General features: G+C 37.8%; 1 protein-coding gene across 3 annotated transcripts in view; it reads left to right on the top strand.

Annotated features, from left to right (window-relative positions):
- SPAG17 (sperm associated antigen 17) overlaps nucleotides 1–24,103 on the top strand; it is a 116,041-nt gene that overhangs the window by 52,287 nt on the left and 39,651 nt on the right. For all 3 annotated transcript variants that reach the window (XR_012662837.1, XM_075107714.1, XM_075107723.1), the window contains exons 16-25: nucleotides 2–118; nucleotides 1,669–1,823; nucleotides 6,393–6,472; nucleotides 8,249–8,343; nucleotides 9,592–9,828; nucleotides 12,483–12,594; nucleotides 13,154–13,282; nucleotides 15,240–15,353; nucleotides 19,061–19,269; nucleotides 23,456–23,576. Coding sequence is in view for 2 of the 3 variants with exons in the window: in XM_075107714.1 (XP_074963815.1) it covers nucleotides 2–118; nucleotides 1,669–1,823; nucleotides 6,393–6,472; nucleotides 8,249–8,343; nucleotides 9,592–9,828; nucleotides 12,483–12,594; nucleotides 13,154–13,282; nucleotides 15,240–15,353; nucleotides 19,061–19,269; nucleotides 23,456–23,576 (1,369 nt within the window). In the remaining variant the exon portion in view is untranslated. The remainder of the gene's footprint in view (nucleotide 1; nucleotides 119–1,668; nucleotides 1,824–6,392; nucleotides 6,473–8,248; nucleotides 8,344–9,591; nucleotides 9,829–12,482; nucleotides 12,595–13,153; nucleotides 13,283–15,239; nucleotides 15,354–19,060; nucleotides 19,270–23,455; nucleotides 23,577–24,103) is intronic.

The following is a 24,103-nucleotide window of genomic DNA, read 5'->3' as shown; positions in this document are numbered from 1 at the left end:
GGTGAGTCTGGAAAATTATGGCCTAGGACCAAACTTAGAAGAAATAAAAAAGACACAGAGGCGTTGTTTGACAGACTGGAGTTTTGCTGAGCACTTTCAACCCCATGTTCTTCTTCAGGTATCTTTGAACTGACAATCTTATACGTACAGTCACCCCTCAGAATGCTGTACAGAGACTTAGTAGCAGAGTACATGTTATTCCCTTGCTAGATAATGAATTCATTTTTATCCCTTTTTCATTTTTACCAAAACCCATTGTTCTCTAGCTGCTTTTCAGTTTCTTGTGTGAAATTTGGTTTGTAAAAGGCTTTTGTTTCCTGGTTTGGCCAAACTGCAGCTGCCCTTTTTGGTAGGGAGTCTTTTAGCTAAACGTGTGATGGAGACAAAAAGATCTTGCCCTTAGGGGTGATCCTCACTGGCAGTTACAGGACTCATTAGTGCACTGTATGTGAAAGCATACTTTTCAAGTACCTATGCAGTATATGTTTTATGGGCAAATAATAGAAAATTTTGTTGTAATGGTACTTCACCCTTTCAGTGCTACAAGCTTTATTTATAGAATCTTGCAAGCTAAAGACTAAAATTCATCTTGCAGAAAGGCAGAACAAATGTGAAAGATAAGTTCAAGTGTAGATGAGTTAAGTTGATAGGCATTCTCCGGGGAGGGGTGGATTATTAGCTCCTGTGCTGTCCTAAGCATCCTATGCTGCAATTCTTGTTTGATTCTGACATGCGCTATACGTGGATGAAGGAAAGGCTGCTTGGACTTTTTCAGTACCACTTTAGCATTACAACTGTAAATTCCGGTCATACATTTCAGTACATGGGGAATTCCTTCTTAAGCAACATAAAAAACTAATAATAACTGAACTGTTAATAATAAGTGATTGTAGTCAAAAGATACTGATGGAAAATAACTGCAAGAAAAAAATAACATTTTGTAAGAATATTTCCATATTTCCTTATACATGTCACATCTGAACATAATTTTTACATCAGCTGATATTAAGGTTTGCTGATATTAATGCTTAATGAGAACATTTCTTGAGATGGGATTGTTTCAATTTTACCTCAGTTGCATAGTTCTGTAAAAATAATAGTGTCAAAGAAAGCTTTCTTCTAGCTATAACTGTAAAGTAAGTTATAGTAACAAACTTATGTAAGACAATGTAAACATTGAAAACGATGGGGCAGTACAGAACAGAGTGGAATAATGTAGAACACAGTAAATCTCAGAGATGTGCAGGTCATAGTATAGCAAATTGAATAGCAAGTAAACTTAACTGAGCTAAAAAAGTAAATTTATTTTTTACCTGGTATATCATAGTTCTTTTATTATTTATTAAACATTAAATACGTCATAATTTAAATTGTTTAAGTATTTGTTTAATATTTATATTAATTTGTTTATTATTTAGCTGAACTATTTAATTCATGGTCAGTCTCAGAAGGTGAAGCATAGTGACTGCCTGTTCTCAATATTGAATAGCAGTGGAGTTTTAATTTCCACCTGCCTGAACGCTTCAGATTGCTGGAATCCAAATGCTTTGCATGTATCTTGTAGGAGAGTGAAGTTCTGAAGCACCTTTTGCTAAAAGCTGTGGTGTGTAGCATCTGTGCATATGCTACTGTGCAGGGAGGGTGTACCTTTATTTCTTTCCTTTTCAGGTTCTTCATACTGCATCCCAAGAATATAGATGTATAGATTCCTTTTATCATACCCAAGATAACTCTTTGCTAATGGTTCTTCACAATCCTATGAATCAGTATCGTTTCTGCCAAGAGACTTGGGATATTGCATTGCACTCTAATGTTGGATTCAGGTAACTGATTTTATCTTTCATGTCTCATTCACAGTCATTTTCAATTAAAACATGCATGACTATGCTTGGGGCAAAGCTTTGAAATTAAAAGATACCATGACATAACACATGAGAAATCAAGTCACACAGGTGGAGAACAGTGCTATATCAAAAGAATTCTATTCAGACAAAGCTTTTCTGAGCAAGGAGGACCATGCAGTAACTGTATGTAGCTCCTTATCACAAACTATAAAAATACATATAATGCACACACACACGCAAAGTCATATTAGGGATATCCACATAAAGAAAATTATGTTGAAGGACACCTCAGGTGAGGGGCGTGAACAAGAAAATTCTAAGAATATAATTGCCAGTTTTTTTCAACTATGTACACATAAATTGGGTGAGCATCACTAGGAAAAATTTTCAAGAAAAGCTAGAAACCCTTAGAATACATTAGAACGTGTGGGGGAGTTTTTTTTCCACAGAATACCACGTTCTTAATTCCTTGTCACTATCTCCTTACCAGTTAGAAGTATGCAAGTGGATGATGTGTCCACAATAGAGGTTTTGTCAGTGGACCTATTCATTTTGTAATACATTTTTGCACTGAAAGAGCAATATAGTTTATGTGGATCCAACTGCTATTCCAAATAATGGACTGAGAATAGAATATGTGTCCGTGTACTGATATGTAAAGAAGCTACAATGCCATGGAGAGACAGCTGAGCTAACTTTAATTGAGCTGTCTTTAACCATGTCACTTTGGTGCTCTGTGGATTAATTAGATTTGATTTATCAAAAAGAATTTCAAGCAAATTATCCAGTGGACAACACCTGCCTCTAGAGGCCCCCCAACTTGTCTGCAGGCATCCCTTTCTAAGTGCTGTGCCTCATTTATCAGAATATGGGAATCTTTTAATAGCAACTTTTGTTGGTACCTATGTATTTGAACAGGTTTGAATGCTAATAGGAAAAGTGTGCCTTCCTAAAGACTTATTTTGTGTTGTATTTTGTACCTTTTTGCTCTCAGTCAAGGAACTCTGTGTGAATCTATCTCAGCTTTCCAGGCGCTTGGACTTAAATTATTTTCCATTAAAAATGGGTGTTGTGATTAGCAGTGACTGGGACCAGAGCCAGAAGAGACTTACCAGCAGAAACACAAAAGTTCCCTCTAGAAAATGCTGGCTGTTTTGTGGTTGGGCAAATCCACTAAATGTCTGGTCAATCATTTTTTTTGCATGTGTATAACAGCTGAAATCTTCCCCAAAAGATAGTGAGAGATGGTGTGTTCAAGTAAACCTGGGTCTTGCATTCAGATAGACCCAGGCAGAGGGTGAATGGTGTCAAAGTCTGTTTTACAAGTCTATTGGAGCCCAGAGCTGTTTGCTTTGCCAGCTATTCTTACTCTTCTTTGGGGCACTGGACATTAAGGGCCTGATTTGGGTTGCTTAAACGTAAAACACCTGGTGCCAGCTTAGCTGCCTGGTGTATCTGAAATGTCCGCACAGGGCTGACACCTATGACGCGAGACCCATACTCTTTTGGAACAGACACTGGAGACCAGGTCACATGTCCTAGTACATCTAAGACGTCACTTGGTGTTTACACACACTGAGTAACGCCTCATTCCAATGGCATGTTGGCATGTTGTCTGGAGGAGCAGATAGTGAGGAACCAGACCTCCTCAGGAAGTGTTTATCCTTGAAGCAACAACTCTTCGTCTGTGGGGTCCTAGAACAATTTGGCTGGTCACCTTGAAAGAGCACTGAAATAGTCAATTCAAGGCCAGTTGAAAGATGGGAACAGCTCTTGATACCTGTAAACCAAAAGTTGCTAATTTTACATCCAAAGAAGGAATGAAGCTTGTTCTCTGGTAGATGCATTATAATTTAGTTAAGGATGGAATAGCTATATGCTTCTTCCTTCTTACCCTTCCACATACACTGGAAACTGGAAACAAGGCTTAGATATTAAAGATAGCTTCTGCTTGGGGCAAGCTGTCTTTGTTCAGTGACACTTCACTGGGTTCTGTTTCAAGGCAGGAAGGTGCTCTTACAGAAACTGGCATGAAAGCTAACAAGAAAGTTTGGCTTTGCTCTTGTTTCATAGAAATATTCAATGTCACTGCTATGTAAGCTACTTAGTGTCTTTGAAGAGCTATGGGCTCTCATTTGCTTCTGTTATGTAGCATCTGTACGTGCCTTTTCTCTGCAAAACAATCAGCACAATTTCTGTCCTTATTCAACCTTTTTGCTAAATATATTTAAGATTTCCAGACAAAGTATCCTAAATATTTGCTAGTGTTTGTTTCCGAGCAACGTAACACTTCTGTGGAAGACAGCCTTTAAATACCTGGAGTACTTCAAGCTGTTGCCTGCATTAGCTTCCAGATCCTGCTTGAGTTGCCAGAAACAGGCACAAACCCTACTTACTAATTAAGCAGTAGTATACTGTTTTTCACCTTTGTATGAAATAACTGGCTCCTGATGAGTTTAGTAAATTTATTGATTTTTCTTTTTATTAAAATTATTGTCGTTCTAATTTTTGGGATATGTTTAAGGGTCACACATTCACTACAGGAGAATTACAAATACACAACACATACTGTGCTTGACTGTCTCTCTGTTAGGAGTTCTCTGTCTTCGCTTGTTACTTTTTTATTGTGACATCTTATAGACCACAGACCCACTTTGTAGGTTGTTCCATAGTTGCTCTCTGGAATATACTTTTGTTACCTGCTAATGATTTAATTATAGTGGGTCCTGTTAAAGCAAATTATCATGCAAGGGGAAAATTAAATTTCTTATGTTGCAGCAGCTTTTGCTCCTGGAGATCCCAGTTACCCTTCCTTCTTCTCTATGGATATCAGGTCATGTAGTTCATGTAGAACATCCAAAATTTGGGAATTGTGCTGTTCAAAGGGTAGGCAGCAGGAGGCTGCCCATGAAATCCAATGGATACTGCTGACTAGGGGGATCCAAAGGCAGGTACACATGTATCTGCAGTCATACTTGCATGTAAGACATTTCAACTCTGGTTAGGATAAGTGGCCACTCTAACAGGAGGCCAAATGAATTCAGACATTATCAAAACTATTCTTTTGCTCAAAGTTAATGACATTTGTTTACTGTTTCATGGTAAACACATTACACAAGTTACTGGAAAAGAATAATCCTTTCTGAGAAATGATTCTGAGTCAGACATTGGCAGTAGTGACATCAGAATACATATTAATAGAATGTGTATTTTTGACTTTGAATGACTGTTTCGTTGCCCTTAAATATTTTCCACACGAATAATCTCTTTTTTATTTATAACGTATATTCATCTTCAAGTTATTCCAATATTGGCAACTCTAGGTTCCAGCCTAGTTTTGCCTTTTGTTTTCAACACCTTTGTTTTTATAGCTTTGGTTCTATCTGAAGACGAGTCACCTAGTCCCTACTGAGTAAATGGTCCACAGTTTCTCCATGCACATTTCCCAAAGCAGGCTCCGCATACATTGCAGGAGTTCAGAGAGACTTGTATACACTTTATGTACAGCTTAGAGGTACACATCTCCAGCCTGTGTAGATAGCCTACATGTTAGTTCTCTTGGTCATACAATGTAATACTGCAATAAGAGCTTTAAAACTGTCATGAAATCAAGATTTGATTGTCCTGCCTACATGTTCACAACCAAAAATTAATGCATACAGAGCTTTTGGGTACAATTGAATCATCTTGAACTTACAGGTGGAAAGCATTGTGAAGACACAACAACTGAACTTCATGCATTCTTTAAAAGCCCTTTTTAGTTTTGCACACAGGTAGAATTTCACTTTAAAGAATTAAGGTAACACTCCAAGCAAGGGTTGAGTGGCAACTGCATATAAGACTTGCGGGTTTCATCCTGCCTTGGAAGCAGTTGTTCACAATGAACTACTATAGCAGTCATTTCTGACACCTTTGGAAGATGAGACAATGCAACTATCAATACCAGCTGCAAGCTGTGGATCAATTTGTTATTCAGTGTTCACTTCAACTGTTAATTGTGAATATTCAAAAATTATGCCAGGCTACAGTCCACTCTTGAATCTGGATTTGGATGACAATTTCCAAGCACCTTTTTTGTCATACTGATACAGAAGAGCTAAAAATTAGATAGAATAACATTTCCACAGTTGCAGAACAAACGAAGGATATTCTAAAAGACAATATAAATTAAGAGCAGCTAAGCAAATAAGTTATCCTGGTGGTTAAACAGTGAGGAGGAGAGTTAGTCTCAACCTTTCTTAAACTGAATGTCTCTGTTTTCTGACTTTCTGGATTTTCTTTGAAGGCAGGCATTCTTTGGAAGACAAATTTCTCATATCTGTACAGAAAGGAGAACGAAAATCCCAAACATAAATATATCAAGCAAATACCAGCTGGGCAAAAGTACCTGTAAAAACTGAGTGAAACCCCATCAAATGCAAGCCTTCCGTCAAAGGTTATAGAATAATATTTGTAGAAGAAGCTGAGAAGCCAAGTGATCTTGTTTGACCTGAAATCATATTAGTGAAAACTGTATTATGGTAATTAGAGAAATGTTGTGCTTTTCAGGAACTATCTTGAGCTGGTGGCCAACTCAATAGAAGACTGGGTGAAAGAAGAGGAAGTCAAATACCAAGAAGAGAAAATGGGTAAGGAAATAGTCTCTTAAACTGGAAAAAGCCATGGCAGAAGGACCTTTTGAATTGTCTGCATGTGCTGTCAAAAAAATTGGCTTCCCTGAGAAAACCAAAAGTGGGCATCTTTTTGTTTTATCCTAGGAAATTCCTCTTTCATGTTGAGTGTTGAGACCCAAAGTTGTTCAGAGTAGAATTGCATATATTTTTTCGTAGGATAACCATGTTTTGTCATCTGTATAGACTTAAATATGTTTTGATGTGAATTAAATACACATATTTAAATATTCTGCATCATCCCCTGTTCTGAAAACTGAGACCTCTAATGTCAAGTTACATTTACAACACCTGTGTTTGTTTAATGGAATTACTTCAAGGATTACATACAAATATGAATCTCTGGTTAGATGACTGAACATGTGAATATATGAGCAGTAGTTGCAGTTGGCAACGTGGTTCAGGAAAATTCCTTTTTAAAAGGGCAGGATAACAGCTGGAAGTCAGAAGCTGAGGGCTAGAAGCTAAAACTGGAAACTGGAATTGACTAGACAGCAGAGCAAACTTTAATTACAAGCAACATTTTGGATAGCAAAAATTGTAAGCAGTTCATACAGTAACTGTTGAGCAGGTAGCAAAATCTGAAAACCCCTTTTGACAGAAGAGAACTTTTGTCCAAATTGTCTGTGTGTTTAAATGGTATTAACAATCGTTTGTTGATATTTAGCCTTTGCTTTGTTCACCTTCTTTAAGAACGCACTTCGAAACCTTCTAGTACTAGCAATTAGCGTTTACAAAAATAGGAATGTTATTCCTCAGCCCAGTTACATGTCTGATCATAGTTTGGAAACTGAAAGGATGGTTATGACTTCTAAAGCATAATTTGTACCTATCTAGCTGTCACAGGAACTAGATTGAGTCTTGCCCATCTGGTGCCTCATGATAGATATGATTCAGACAGAAGTTTACTTGCTGAAAGGAGATAATCGCCTCTAGCTGGGATGTGCAGATGGGCAACAGTGTATGTAGGTGATTTCAATTTCACTGGCAGTGTTGTAGCCCACACTGCAATTCTTACTTTTTAATACAAAGTAATTGAAGTAGAAGTTTCTGATAGTGTACTTTAATTTGTTTTTTCTAGCAGGTTAATATTAGTTATCCAACCGCAATATAAAACCCTTGATAGGGGTTTATCTATACCCTTTTCATGAGTGATAGATGCTATAAAGCCCTAATAGTAAACAGGGGATATGGTGTTTATTTAGTGAAGGTTTGAGGGTTCAGACAGCATTTATTAACTGTTTTTACTTGAAAGGTTGTAATATCTATGATCCTGGTATTTAGCTTGTTCTGGTGTTTGGTGGGCTGGTTAAAGCACTGGATCTGAATTCTGGAACAGTGGTAGTAGCAAAAATAATAAATACTGCTTATTGTTTATTCAGCATTGCTCATCTGCATAAAAAAAAAATCTTGTTACAGGAGCAAAGCCTTCAATAGCAAGAAGCAGAGTGACTCTTTAAATATGTTGACATATTGTTAAGCATATTTGGTCCCCAGTTATGACTATCAAGTAATACTAGTTATTAGACAAGTTTCTTCTAACCTGAACAGTCTTTCTATTTTCTCTCCAAAAATATTTTAACAATTTCTTTATTCTACTTTTATACTTTTACTATTTACAAATATATATTTTTTATTTACTTGCAATTATTTTATTTTTATTTTTCCATTTAAAAAAACTATTACATTTTCATATATTTATAACCTCATTTATTCCCCTTTCATTTCTCAAAGGTAGCATGTTAGGACCTGAGAGCGTAGCGGAGACTATTCCAGAATCCCAATCCAACAAGGAAAGAAGTCCTTTTATCAGAGAAGGCTCTCTAAAGGTAAGGCAAAAACATGTATGTTTCTGAAATTGACTAAATAACACTGCTTTCCCAGGAAGGTAAGCCTTCATTCTTACGTAGACTTGACTTAGTCCTCTTAGTTTTTCTGCTCTTGGCCATTTTTTGTATACTTTATTTCTTGTCTTCTTTAATTTATTTCTTATTGATTCAGTTATGTTATGTTATTTTCTTAAGGGAAGAATGGAATTAGACTAGACATTCCAAAAGCAATTCATAATTGCAGAACTAGGAAATGAGAGTTATGGATAATATCCTACTTGTCATTGAAGTTTTCTGGTTATAAATTTTGAAAGCATAAGATCCAGGTTCATGGAACTACTTACGTACCCAAGTTCTACTTTCACTATCTACATCTCTTTGAAAGTAAGGAATGTAAATATGGTACCTCAGAGTTCCCTTGTGATGGAAATGGGGAATCCCATTTTATAGATGTAGACCACGGTCGTGCACTACAGATTGAGTCAGCTAGGTTCACACAGTAGGTTTCTGGCTAAGGTAGGAGCTAAGCACACATTTAAGTCTTAGCATTGGCACTGTCCATTAATCTGCACAAATCTAGCTTAATTGATGTTGTACTCACCTGCTTTTGTTTTGACTCCTCACCAATTCCTGGGTACTCAACTTGAGATGACATGGCTCAAGTTAGGCTAATGCTAACTTGTAACTGTGAATGCTTGCCATTTCTTCCACATAAATGCTTGTGCTTTGATATGCTTAGACTATAAAATGCTACAAAGCCCTAAATACTCTGGAAAATCTTGGATGTCTCTTGTCTTCCTGATAAAAGTTGGTAATTCTAACTCTGGGCATTGATACCTCATTCTTCTTTCTGTAGAAGAATAAAATCAGTTTGTCCCACAGTTGCATTTTGGGAATAAAATAATGCCAGTGATGCATTCTGATTTCATGATAAACATGTTGTGGAAAAGTCCACAACAAAATAATCCTTTTATTACTGAATGTGTAAAATACAAATAATTATTTGATATACCTCCTGTGGTCAAGAATGACTGATCCTATGGATTGAATGAGTCAGTAATTTTATGCAAAATATAGTGTGCAATATTGTAAAACTGTCGACACATTTGGAAAACATGTGAGTGAGAGTGGCTTAGAACATTGGTTCCTTTGAGTTTGCTTACTTGTACTCTTTTCAGCATGCACATATGAAATATCTTGTAATACAAAGAGAACTGCAGTCATTTGAATTCCTAACATACTACATAGGCTTGGAAGGAAGAGCAGGACCGATTTCTAGAGGAAGAACAACTTATGGAAGCAAAAAAAGGAAAAAAAGAAAATTCAAGAGGTAAAAAGGAAGGACAGGAGATAATAATACATGAAGAAAGTAAAGGTTCCAACCAGAAACCCTCCAAAGAGAAGTTTAAAGATGAGCCAGCAAAAGCCCCTAAACTTCAGGAGGATCCCAGCATCCCAGAACCACATTCTGAGAAAGTTTATAAGGTAAGGAGTCATATTATTGCACCTTGCACCATTTTAGGAAAGCACTAACTATTTATACAGAGAGTCAAGATTACAGCAAAGATATTATCCGTTGTGAAATTGGAGTTCAGAGAAAATTAAGCCTAACTAGGTCTTGTTCAACTCCATCATTTTAGCAGCAGATCCTTTCCTAAAAGTTTTGGAAAGCAGTTTCTAATGTTTAAGATTATCATACACAAGACTATTTAACTTGGATGGGTTTTGGCACATATGACATGAACACAAAGGTAAGTTGATCGTGGTTTTGTGTCCATAAAAAATACATGTATGGGATTAATTTTGCCTAAAAATGTGGTTTTCATAGGAGAGGGTAGGAAAGGGGAATGTAAAGACCTGTTCCAAATCCCATATTCAGGGGCTGCTAGACCTAGTTGAACTTTTGTCTGTCTACGTTGGAAATCAAGTAAAAGGAGTTCACTGTTTCTTCCATTTCCTGTTACAAAATTCATGTTCTCGGAGGCAGCTATTCTGCCTGTTACATTAATAGAGGGAAATTTCTTAGAGGGAGCTCTTCACTAGTTGTATCCAAACGGTTTTTAGGCAGTTTGCACTGCTTTATATTTGCAGCGTCAAAGCCTTGCATTCAAAACTTGTGTAGGTCAATATATTTTAGTCTAAACTTGCTTGAGTATAGACTTCAGACTCGGAGATATACAACATTTCAGTCTGAACCTGAGTACACTCACCTAACTTATGCCAATTTGTGGCTCTTTGGAAGGCACAGCAATCTAAAAATCAGATTTACAGTGTCTGAATTCCAAAATCTAGAGGGTGGAAAGCTGAATCTTTATATGCCCTTTATCTGATCCCATGGCATTGTACTTTGTATCTTTGCACTTGGCCAGAATTTTTCTTTCCTTCCCATTTCCTTCCTGTCCTCTCGAGGACAGGAGAGGTGCCCAAGGACTGGAGGACAGCAAATGTCATTCCAACCTTCAAAAGGGCAAGAAGGAGGACCTGGGGAACTATAGGCCAGCCAGCCCCACCTCCACCCCTGGAAAGATGATGGAGCAGTTCATCCTGGAGGTCATCTTCAGGCATGTAGAGGAAAAGAAGGTTATCAGAAGTAGTCACCATGGATTCACCAGGGGAAGATCATGCTTGACCAACCTGATAGCCTTCTACGATGGCGTGACTGGCCTGGTCAACAAAGGGAGAGCAGTGGATGTTGTCTGTCTTGACTTCAGTAAGGCATTCGGCACTGTCTCCCATAGCCTCCTCACGGGCAAGCTAAGGAAGTGTGGGTTGGATGAGTGGACAGTGAGGTGGATTGAGAAATGGCTCAACAACAGAACTCAGGGGGTCGTGATCAACAGAGCAGAGTCTGGATGGAGGCCTGTCACTAGTGGTGTTCCCCAGGGGTCTGTGCTGGGTCCAGTCCTGTTCAACATATTCATCAATGACCTGGATGATGGGATAGAGTGTACCCTCAGCAAGTTTGCTGATGATACCAAGCTGGGAGGAGTGTCTGATATGCCAGAAGGCTGTGCTGCCATTCAGGGAAACCTGGACAGGCTGGAGAGCTGGGCCAAGGGGAACCTCATGAAATTCAATAAGAGCAAGTGCAAGGTCCTGCACCTGGGGAGGAACAACCCCATGCACCAGTACAGGCTGGGGGCTGAACTGCTGGAAAGCAACTCTGCTGAGAAGGACCTGGGAGTGCTGGTGGACAGCAAGCTGACCCTGAGCCAGCACTGTGCCCTTGTGGCCAAGAAGGCCAACAGTATCCTAGGATGCATTAAAATGAGTGTGGCCAGCAGATTGAAAGAGGTTATCCTCCCCGTCTACTCTGCCCTGATAAGACCACATTTGGAGTACTGTGTCCAATTTTGGGCCCCCCAGTTTAAGGGTGTGGAACTCCTTGAGCAAGTCCAGTGGAGAGCTACTAAGATGATCAGGGGACTGGAGCATCTCCTGTATGAAGAAAGGCTGAGAGACTTGGGTTTGTTTAGCCTGGAGAAGAAAAGACTGAGGGCGGATTTCATCAATACCTATAAATACCTGAAGAGTGGGTGTCAGGATGATGTGACTAGGCTCTTTTCATTAGTGCCCAATGATAGGACAAGGGGCAATGGGCTCAAGTTGGAACACAGGAAGTTCCACCTGAATATGAGGAAAAACTTCTTTCCTGTGAGGGTGACAGAGCAGTGGAACTGGCTGCCCAGGGAGGTTGTGGAGTCTCCTTCTCTGGAGACATTCAAAACCCACCTGGATGCGTTCCTGTGCCCCTTGCTCTAGGTGTGCCTGCTCAAGCAAGGGGGTTGGACAAGATGATCTCCAGAGGTCCCTTCCGACCCCTACCATTCTGTGATTCTGTGATTATATGTTAAGCCACCAGTCTACTTGCTATTCTTCAGTTTCCATGATGGCTCCATACCAGTGAAGGACCAGATTCTGCTCTCATGTGTAACAAGTTATTCAATTAGTAACTAAGAAATTATTTGGATATGAGAATAACACACTACCTATTTGTTAAAATCATTATTACATTAGTTAAACATCTAAGCAAAAAATGTTGATGGGAACAGTGGACACCTGATGATCTGTCCTTCATTTGCCTCTTTCATGGCTCGCTCTTTCTCATTTATGCATAATCTAAAACTTCTTTTTTCCAGTTTCTTGGCTACAATACAGGGGAGGATCTCATTCAAGTATCAGGAACCACTCGATATCTTTTCCCATCTGATGGAGGACAGATTCAAGTAGAGAAGATAGAGTTTGTAAAAGGTGATTCTTTAATTCTTTATGCATTGCTTTGACTCATTTACTAACTGATGGCATAGTTTCTTGATCCATAAATGCACTTTCACATCTCGGTAGTAGAAGTTCAGTTAAAGACATTGTGAGAGTACCATGTAATTCTGTATTAGCCTCTATCACTACTAGTGTTTATGTTTTCCTGTAGTATGTTAACAATTGATAAATAAAGTACCAGAGGATTAGAAGTTGAGAAAAATCTGTTCATATTTCTCTGTTCCATGGCAACCAATGCATGGTACTCCAAGAATGCATGTTCGAATAATTTGTCCAGTGACGTGCAATATATCTAAGCAATGGGGTTATTCTGCAGCCTCTCAGATCTTAGTGTCAGGAAGTTTTTGAATATTTAGTCTAAATTCATTTAACCTTAATTTTGTCGTCTTGGTCAACCACAAAGCAATTCAGTCCACTTCTGAGCAATTTTGGGTTTTGTGTGCTTTATAGTTGCAGGTGTAGGGGTTTTTTTTGGGTGTGGGGCAGTCCTGAAGCCTGGTGGGAGCAATAATAATATCCCGTTGCTTTGCAGATCTAACTTTGGTAAAGGTGAAAGTGATAAAAGACAACCACAATTTCTTCATTCATATCACAGACCCCAAGAAAAACTTAAAAGAAATTGAAGTGCAAGAAATTAATGAAGAACAGAAAATTAGATCAGGTTAGTGGATTGACATCACTGATATAAAGAATTAATGGTTTGGCATATTTAGTAACTGGATGCAAACCTTATCAACTAAGATAAAATAAATCCCTACTAATGGCAGAGAGTAAATAAAATCAGCGTTCTGTAAACAGAAGTAAAAATACAGTTGGCTGACTTAAACACCATGTAGAGATCTTACAAAGAAGTAGAACCACAGTACAGGTCAACAGGTGCAAACCAGTCTCTTTTCCAAAGCAAGGAAGTCAATGAAAAGAGTCACTATTCCTTAAGAAAATAATTTTCTTATTTAGTAGAGGACTCCTTCAGGTTTTAACATGGCCTGGGAAAGCCTAAGATGATGCAAACTGAATCATGTCCATTGTGACCAGAATAAATGTCTGCCCTTGAAAGGGAAGATTTCCCCCACAGAACTGTACCTCCATTTGTGGGTCAGGTGACCATATCACTAGTGCGTCCTCAAGACTTTTGCTGTAGAAACAGATCTTTCTGCAGTTCAGCAGCTTCTAGTGCTGGTTGACGTGTTACTAACACTCAGAAAGCATTGAATCCAAATCCTTTCTGAACCCAGGTGAAAGTGTTTCCAAGAAGGAATCCAGTCCATAATGATTTGTATATATGTTTGCAAAAAACACTATGGAATTGCCTTCACTGAACAGGAGAGTATTGGAAGAGTATGACTTTTTTAGGTGTGTTAGCTCTTTTTATCTTCATCAGTGTCAGAAAGCATCCTGCCCTTGCTCCTCTCCTTGGCTTCAGCTGCCACCACTGATGTAATTGTAGGTTGTCTAATAGAAAATTTGCATCCCTTCTGCAGATAAGATGTTTCTTCTGTGCCCTTCTGAAATCTGAGGTCTGCCAAATAGTACTTTTAAATCACCAGTGTGCCAGCATCTGAGGCAAGTTGTATTCATTTGGCACAAGTGAGAGGCTTTCCTCCTGTGTAGGCAGGAGTACGTTATAGAAAGGCAGTAAGGAAGAGAAGAATTAATCCACTCTGATACTTGGCAGTAGCTGAACGGTACAATGGTGAGCTTTTAATGCAGTCAAAATGTCAAAACAGCATGCTGCAGGTGGTAGTCACTGATAAACATTGCAATGACAGTAAATAGGAGCAGACAAAGTCTCAGCATCTGTGCCTTGTTGATGAAAGAACTGGGAGATGGCTAGGTGTTGGGCACCTGCCTTAACCTTCTTTTGTAGTCTTCTCTGCTGCTCCTCACAGTTTTAAGAAGCTGTTCCCCATACTGGAAATCCCAAGGGTTTCCTTTTACCGGCAGACTCTTCCTTTAAGGCAGTAGGAGTTGAACTAGAGGCAAGGGAGGACCCAGTGTCACTGTCTCAGAGGTTTTACTGTGCATAGGCCACATGGTTTTCAAGGATCAAGCACTCATCACATGACATCTTGTCCTGCATCCCTAAGTGAGCTTGTCTCCTGATCTGCTTTCACAAATGCCAGGCATATCATTGGATCTAATTTCTCAACTTTTTCTCCTTTCTTTTACTTTCTTCTCAAGATACAGTGCCTGTGACAGTACCTGAGAGGCAGTGACTTTTATTACCGCATAGGCCATGCCTGATAGAAATGAGCAGTTCAGCATTCTTGTCAGCCAAGTAGGGAACAGAAACAAGGATCCTTGACTCCAGGACTAGGTTCTTTTGCAGTTTAAATTCACAAAGACTTTCGCTAGTTGTTGCTATTAAACATGTTTTTACATATCTAGCTAATTAGAATGCAATTTCTACATGAAAAATCACAGCTGTATCACAAAACTGACTATCATTCCACTCATACAGTAGTATATAATAAAATTTTCCCTGTCTTTTATTAATCTATTTTACAGGTTAGTCATCCACATTGAAATGCCACTGTTCACACCAGTCATTGCTTTGCAGGTCAGGTGGTTCTGACATGTGTTGCTATCTTTAAAATTCATTCTAATTTTTTCTAAAGGAGAATTGAAAAATCAAAAGAAAGCTGTGAGCAAGTTTGGATCTTTTTCAGCCACCTTGGAAAATGGAATCCAGCTGTCCCTGAGCTATTATGGACCTACAGGGAAGACAGCAGGTAAAGTAAGCAAATAGAACAGGATATTTGAGAACCATAGGGGGATTTTTTTTTTCTTTTTCTCCATACACCCCTTAACCCAATAATTTGTTGCATGCAATTCTGCCTTTCTCAGCAGCTGTTACTACATGGTGGGGAATTTTCAGCAAGGCTCGAGATGAAATTACATTGTCAAGAATATTCTGTGATTCAGATTTCGAAATGGAGGAAGGTCTCTGTGCTTTTTTACTTACTGTGAAAACAGAGCAGTGTAGGGAGAAACTTACAAGTATTGTTATTAAGTAGCCCAGGAAAATCAGCCAATTAATTTGAGCCAAAGAAAATGTGATTTGCTGAGGAACCTTCTTGGTTTTCCAAGAAATAATATTTTTGTAAACTTATATAGGTGATTATGGAACTTTCATTTTACGTTAGGAGTTGGACTTTAGGTTACAGTTGTACAGACATAATGAGGGATTTCTCTCAGCCTTTCAATAAACACATTCACCAACTGGAAGCAATTGCTTCACAAAACCACAGTGAAAACAGCATGTGCTTTTACCAAGAGCTTTTTGTTTCCATTACATTTGAAAGGCCACTGAAACCATCATACGTATAAAAGTGAACCCCTCCTCTAATCAGAAAACAATCCCAGCATTTTTCAGCTCTTAAAATATGACAACATTTAATTGAATGCATCTTTGTGTGGACTGTGGTAAACCATTCAACTGTAGAATCAGTTTTAATTACTCAAATACATTTTACAAATTAATTACTGAAAAAGGACTTCTAAAACTTGGGCCAAGAGAGCATCTGCAGTGTAATGGACTGTGAAAATTTGTATTTTGTCATAGAAGAGACACATGTGTAATTAAACACCTACATGTCAGCTGTGATGTTCAGGTTTTTTCACATCTACCATAAGCATCCTATTCTACATTAGAATAATCCTTGCCACACTGAGCTTTAGTGTAGCACTGCTGACTGCCGTTCTTTGATTGTTTGCAGTTTTTCTGCAATCACTTGCTCATGCCTAATTCCTCTTTTTGGTGTTTGTATCATAAGTACTCAGAAAAATTCTGACCAGAAATATTCTGGCTTAGACTATTCTCATATGCCACCCATCCCTAATGTAGAACAGTATGCCATGTAATCCACAGTTTCTCTCCACTGATTGATTAAATTGGGTGTAAATTACTCATTTTCCCTGCATTATGGAAATAATTTTTTGGAACCTCTCTAATGCTCATTTTTCTGTTTTTCTCATTTTTCTTATTGTTTTTCTCAAAACAATTGGAAAAAAATCTTATTGTTTCTCTCATTTTTCGTATTGTTTTTCTGATTTTATCTCTTCTGTCTTCCATTTAGGGAAGCTAAGATCACAAAAGGCTTCAGGCTGTTTGCCAGCTTTATGCATCTTTTTAATTTCTTGGTTAAACATTAATATTTGTTTAAGTTTTGAATTATTTGTTTTCTCTAGCATGACCAAAATCTAACTTCAGGCCATCTTACAATCAGACTTAGAAGTAAGCTCCTCATTGCTTTGTGAATCTGGCACTGCCTGAGCACCTGTGGAGCTTTCCTCTCTGGGTATTATAGAACCTTTGCACTTGCTCTTTGTGCCTTGATGAAATCACGAGAGTACACATTGATATTTATATTCTCCTGACAAGATGGATTGCAATCACTAACGATTTTATTGGACAGTTGCCTCAGAATCCTTCATTCCAGCTATTCTACTTCTCAATGGAGCATTAGCTCTGTCAGAGTTTATTAGTCAGCTGTTTCTTCTCACCATCCACCTGGAGATGGGTACTACTACTTGCTTATTCCATGGCCATGCTGTCTAATAAATGTGTATCAGAATGGACCCCATGGAGAATTTTAAACTTTCCTATTTTATATGATTAGCTGAGAATTTCTCTAGCATATTACAAATAAAACAGCTTGGTTCACCTTTCGTCAGACTTCCAATAAGCTGTAAAAAACACACAGCATAAATTTCAGTACATTAAAGCAGAGACACCTAACAAGGCATCAGATTCTCATGCATCAACTAATGAAACGGAGCATTTCAAAAATCTTTGTAGTGATATAAATTTCTGTTTCAGGCTAAAGGTCGTGAATATATTCAGATATCAGTGCATTTGCTTAATGCTGGTGCCAAGACAAAAACTGAGATTGAAGGCTTAAAAACTGAGGTGGAAGGCTTGTTATCCATGGACTCCTAAATAGGACTTTATCACCAGATGGTCTAACAGTTTCTCATAGCCTTAAAGTCCTAAATTTGGGGTCACCTTTGCAGTTGCCAGAAATCCAGAATCATTCATAAGACAAATGAACATACAGGCAGCCTTTCTAGCAGTTTAGAACTTTAGTTTTAAGGTGGTCTCTGCATTTTGTAATCTGCAGAGCTAAAAACATCTATGCCAAAATATTTCTGGAAACAGTGGGCATAGTAGCGTTTAGGCCTACCTTTTATCTTTTTCAGCCAAAAATATACTAGCACTTCATCTGCATTACAGAAAATGCTGTGATCTCACACCAGAATCGTTCTATTAGCACACTTCCAGATGCATTTCTTTCCTTCTTTGAATGCGATCTGGCCTGCAGTTTGTCAATGAGTTATTTAATTTTTCTTTGCCTGATGTGTCAGTTTTCATGTTAAACAATATTGTTCATTGGAAGAAACAGAATTAAAATGTAATTTTACCAAAACAAAGAAGGATTTTGGAGTCTTCCTAAAGACATTCTTGCAATGACTGGCTTGTCATTAAACTTCATACTTTGTAGAAACTACTAAGCAAATCAAGCTTGCTTTATTTATTTTAAAAAGGTTTTCAAAAGATGGTTTCTGAGATCATCATGTTTTGCTCCCTGGTATTCTGAGTTCTTATCTAAATGGGTGTGGTTAAGATGTGGATAATAAGTTGCTCTGTCTAGGGTAACAAGTTCTCCAAAAGAGACAAGAATTAAATAGCTTAAATTGCCTGGATGGGAAACAAGGTGCTATTTCATGAGTTGTAGGTGTGGGACTTAGGCTGCCTTCAAGCAAGAAAAGATGATTTAAAAAAAACTCTTTCAAAAAAGCATTAAGGTTAGAGCTGGCCGGGTTTTTCTGATTAAAGTGAAATGTCAGTTCATTGAAACAAAAATGTTTTACAGAAAATCTTAGTTTGTATTTATTTTATTTTCAAGAAACTGTTTTGGAAGGCAACATGACTACTTCCTGTCATGTTTAACAGGCTGCCCTAATGCTTGGCCTTTAAGAATTGGGAGAGTCTTAGCAAGTCCACATCATCAGAATCTTTCTGAATCATTATAGCAAAATAGAGCAATGTAGTGCAAAACTGCTGGAGTCAGTCCATGCTGGATCAGCCCATGATAAAACATAACAATAGTGATCATTTCCTAGATATTAGACTCAAAATGTCTCCACCTATCTAAGTATTCTGGAGGTAAAAGAACATTTTAAAAATTATATTTTCTATTTTTGAGAGACAAGTGATGACCTGTGGGAAACAATAATTTCAAGATGCCTTTTAGGCTGGCGAGTAGTCAGTCTGTGTAATGATTGTCTAAATAATTTCATATATTCAGTCCCTCTATGTAAAATAATAAACTTCTGCACTGAGGTTTCTAAGGTAAAATCTAGTGTAGAAAATCTTGTTAAAAAAATAAGATGTGGTCATCTAGATTTATGAAAATATTGCTTTCCCCTTTTTTAGATGATGAAACAGATCCTGTTTTAGCAAGAATTCTGAACATCCCTTCTGTTCATACTCCGACCATAATTTCTCCTGCTACATCAGCTTCAGGAAAAAAAGATAAGTCTGTCAAACAAAAATCAGGAAAGTCTCTGCCCTCTACAAAAGCAAGCCGTAGAAAAATAGACCCTCCACCACCTGATGACATGGTAAAGCAAGAAGAAGGAAAGGTGAGAGAATAGATATTACCCAGTGAACACAGAAAGGAAACAAACAAAAATTCAAATACATAAACTTAATTAACAAAACCATATATTCTTCTCAGAGGGCTTTATGCTGTGCCTTAACAAATTCATAACTATGGTGCTTCTAAGGATATGCTTTATTCTTCGAGTTGTTCTCAGGTGTACATATTGGCAGCTGTGAATAAAGCTAGGCTTTACAACTCCATGATGTAAAGCAGTGGTCCACACACTTTTGTCAATTTTGGCTTTATAGTTACACCTTGTTACATTATTAAAATCTCAGTGACTAGAACTGCTTTAGAAACTAATTTTTAGTTTAACCAATTAGGAGAACTTTTCTGTGCTTTTCAAAACCTGTATTGGCAAGTCCAATCAATAAATTAGCAGAGACAGTTTTGCAAAAGCTTGCTCTGCAATTTGGTCTTTTCAGCTGATCACAAGCCAGGGACCAGCAACTTGAGGAAGTTACTTTTGCCTATAACTGAAGTATTTCTATCACAATCCTTTGGAAAGGATGAATGACATTTCAAAAGCAGATTCTGAATTTCTGTTATGGAATACTTTGGCACAGAATAATGTAGGAATTACAGGACCATGTGCATCAGAAATGCACAGCATTTAATCTTGAACGTCTTCCACAAACCTCTATTAGAAGCTGTTTTGGCATAAAAACGTGTCAGTGGGGGAGGCCATATCGGATCAGAAATGGGTCACAGTTCCCCCTCTGTGAAATGACTAACCTAGCTTATTTCAAGTCATTAGCTAACTATTGGCAGAACATTTTAGGTAACCACTGGAGGTTTGTTTGATCCAGTGGTCTCACAGACTAGGAAGGGTATGAGTTACAGGAAAGGTTCTCAAAGAAATATGGGAGGAAATATTAGCGGGACGGTGGAAGAGGGTGCAGGAGTTTGCTATTTGAGATGATTTAACCTCATTTCTTTTTTTATCACTGTTTTCTCCAACCAGCAGAGTCCCAGAAACGGACACCATTAAAATACAAACAAACTCTAAGAGAAGGATAGAAATGAACATGAATAGTATTAAAACCAATTTAGTTATCACCTTCAGTTTAGGAAAAGACAGTCTTCTGAAATAGGCGTAATCAGAAAACAAAGCAATCAGGTCCATAAAAGTCTCCTGTAATGCTAGTGCTCTAAAATATACTGTCTGGGAAAATTCTTTAATTATAGTTATGGTAAAAAGCTATCCCTTTTTAACCTGCTCAAGTTACAAAAGAGTAGCATTTCTAGATAATGTGCTTGTTAATATCTTTCCAGGCTAACTGCAAAAATGTTTAAAGCATATAGTAGTGTTTTCATTTTCCCCCTTTAATCAAGTACGGCTGAAATGATGCAGAAAGAACCGCTAATAGAATGTCCCAGTTCTCACCCTGAGCCAAATTTAAGTCTGATCTACTGCATATAATACTTTCAATCACCAATTATTTTCCATTAGCCCAGTCATTCCTCCCTCTTATGTTCTGCTTATCCCACAGGATGGTGGGTGATATGTAGAGGACACGAGTGGCACCAGGTCTGCCATCTTCTTCTGCACTGTTTTCTCTTTTGTCCTGTTCCTCAGACTTTCTCCATGGAATATTAACACTATCCAACTGTAGTGGCTTCCAATTCCAGAGGCATTTCATGAAACTCAACTTTAGTTCTTGTTACCATTTTCTAGGGCACTTCCCTGAAAAAACTCACCACCTTCTAGTCTAAAGATCTGATTGTGTCTTTTTCAGAAGTATGTCTTGAAAAATTGGTCTTTTGTCTACTCTGGTTACTTTGGCCACTTCTCCCAAAATCACTCTTGCTATATACTCAGGAGCAGTTTATGAGTGTTATTCTCAGCTCACTTGGCAAGGGAGGTTGAATGGAGATCATAATTCTGTTGACAGAGCTGGGATGAACTATTTTAAAAGGTAGAATGGGCAATATGGAAATGAAGGGTTAAATGCAGTGCAGGTTTATTCAGAACAGGAGATAACGTCTATTACAGAACAAATGAGAAGAGAGAGTAACAAGAATAAGACAAGAATGAACACATACTGAGAGCTGCAGGAATAGCCTGGAAGACTCTCTGAATATGAGATAGCTGTGCTGCATCCATGGTACCTAGTGGATGAAGTAATGCTGTGGCTCCTGTTTCAACATGATTTCTGTCCATATCCACAAAAAGCCATGCTGACCTAATTTCAATAAGTTTAGCTAGGTATTTAAAGAGCATGAGTGTGTAAAGTGGTGTAGGGAGTTGCCAAACCACTCAACATAATGTACAACAATTGTGTGGTACAAATGAACCCTACACATAAAAATTCCCCTACCATTAAAATTCTGTCAGGAGGACATCTAAGCTCCTCCTCTTCTTCCAAAAGGCATTTTGCTATTTTGTTTAGAATGTCTTCAGTCTGTTTTTGATGTGTTAATAAAAATTCTGAAAGAGCATCCATATTAGTGTGTACAGCTCCCGGCTGCATGAGTCTGCAAGTATTTTGGAGAACAGGATTAAAATCCAAAGGGAATGTGACAAATTCACATGGATGTGGCCTGGAAAATAGGATGCAATTTAGTAGAATAAATGCGAGGTTCTACAGTTACATATAAATAATCGATATATATGTACAGAATGAGTAACAGTTCTAACAGTAACAGTTCTGCAGAGAAAGGTCTGAGAGCTGCAATGGATCACAAGCTATACATAAGTCAACAATGCCATCTTGCTGTGAGAAGGGCAAAGACCACATTGAGGTGAATAAACAAGAGCATAGTCTGCTACATATGTGAAGTTCTTTTCCGTTCAGGGCTGATAGGGCCTCAGCTGAAGTATTGTGTCCAGTTACAGATGCTGCACTGCAAGAGGAATGTGGGCCACACTGGAGAGTTCTAAGGAAAGCACCAAGAAAGATCAGAGGTCTAGAAAATTTGATTGGTGGGGAAAGATTAAAAAACTCGGTTTGGATTTGTTTGATCTAGATTTGAAAGACAGAACAGCCTTCTGTAAAGAGCTAAAGGGACCCCATAATCTCTTATGCTACCCATATAATCAGAAGAAATAGAAGTAAACTAATTTTTTGCAAGAGAGATTCAGGCTAACCAATAGGAAAATGTCAGTAAGATTAATCAAGGTTAAGCACTGGAATAGATTGCCAGGAAACCTCCAGTCCTGGAAATTTTTGGAATAGGTTATGTTAACGGTTTTCTCTAACGACATAGACATACTTGAACTTTTTCTACCATTAGAAAGGAAGAAGTAGGTGACAACTGAGGGTTACTTCTACCCTGTTCTATGACTTCTACTCCATGACCCTGTGACTACAATCTTAGGGTATTGAGGATAGCCTTAATTACCCAGTAATACTGTGTAAAGTAACCATAAAATGTAAAGCATCCTTTATGCTGAAAAATAGGTGGCAAAACATCTGCCAATTTTTCCCTATATTTCTATTCCTAGAAGTCAAAAATATGTGGTAATATAAGGACAAGTTCTCTCTGTTACCTCTGTCTGCCACCCGAAATTGTTTTCATATTAAGACTACTAGCATAGTGTAATTCATTGTCACATAGGTTTTTTGGGGGATGATATCAAAGGTTCCATTGTTGTATTTTTTACAAATGTTCCAGGGTCTTCAGACATTCCTTAGGTCAACCTCTTATTTTCTAGTCACCAGAAAAGTTTCCACTACAGAGCAGTGCAAAGAGAATTACACATTTTGACTGCCAAATATTCCTTCCTGTCCCCTTCTCAAGTCAGTACTGTATTTGCAGCAGACTGGAAGTACTGCTTTACTTACCTTTTGTGATCTTTTAATGATTATGGATAAAATAACTGATACGCAACTTCAAGAATTATTTCATGCTGTTCTGCTTCACACTATCCGTTTATTGTCATCTCCTCTTACACCATGTGCAAGATAGCCTAATGACTCAGCAAAATTAATAAAGTTAGGAAGAGTTGTTCTTCAGGGTTAATAAAGAGGAATGAAAGAAGATAGCATAATCAGAGAAAATAAGCTAATGTTTCCACTTCAGAATCCATAAACTCTCAAAAATGTTAAAAATAAGTGATAGAAAGCACTTTTTAAAAAATATTTTGTTACAGCTGAAATCTGTAGTCTAATTCTTTATTTTTTTAGAATGTGGAATAAAACTCATTCTGTTTCATTCCGTAGATGGAAATGGAAGAATTAGCTTCCCAAACACAAGTGATGTCAAACGCTCTTGCTTTCCAAAGTTTGAATGTCTCCTCTCCCAATGGACTAGTATTAACTTTCCTGGGTGAAAGTTTCGGAGGTTAGTTTTCTGAGCCACTGCAAAGTAAGGAATTTTAAAAGAAGTTAAAATTACTGAAGAAAATTATTCTGCCTTGATGACTTCAGATGTAATAATATGAATTTTTTAACATCTCAGATGCTAACTCTGTCATAATGTGTATTTAATTGTATTTTCAACATAAATAATGTGTTGTAATTCAAACAAATATAAAATCTAGAATTGCAAGTTGTTGGACATAACAGATTGGGGGCAGGGAAGCAGCAACCCTAAAAGCACTTGGGAGTCATGTTTCATAATCAGTTGAATATGTGTGTATATTGGAATACTAAAGAAAAATGAGCAAATTGAATTCATAAATGCATATATATTGTGAATGTTAGGTGATAACTGTAAGATTGCTTTATTACCTATATCTGCACCTCCTTTGGAATTGCATGTACTGTTCTTAAGACCACAAAACAAGATGTTCATATTTTGAAAGATTCAGGGAAGAGTGACAATAATGATTAAAGCATTGGAAGATGTATCTTATAGTGAGCTTATGT

This window comes from Phalacrocorax aristotelis, chromosome 1 (genome assembly GCF_949628215.1).
Source record: "Phalacrocorax aristotelis chromosome 1, bGulAri2.1, whole genome shotgun sequence".
Classification (NCBI taxonomy): Eukaryota; Metazoa; Chordata; class Aves; order Suliformes; family Phalacrocoracidae; genus Phalacrocorax; species Phalacrocorax aristotelis.
The sequence above is the reverse complement of the archived record's forward strand: the minus strand, read 5'-3'. Positions and strand labels throughout refer to the sequence as shown.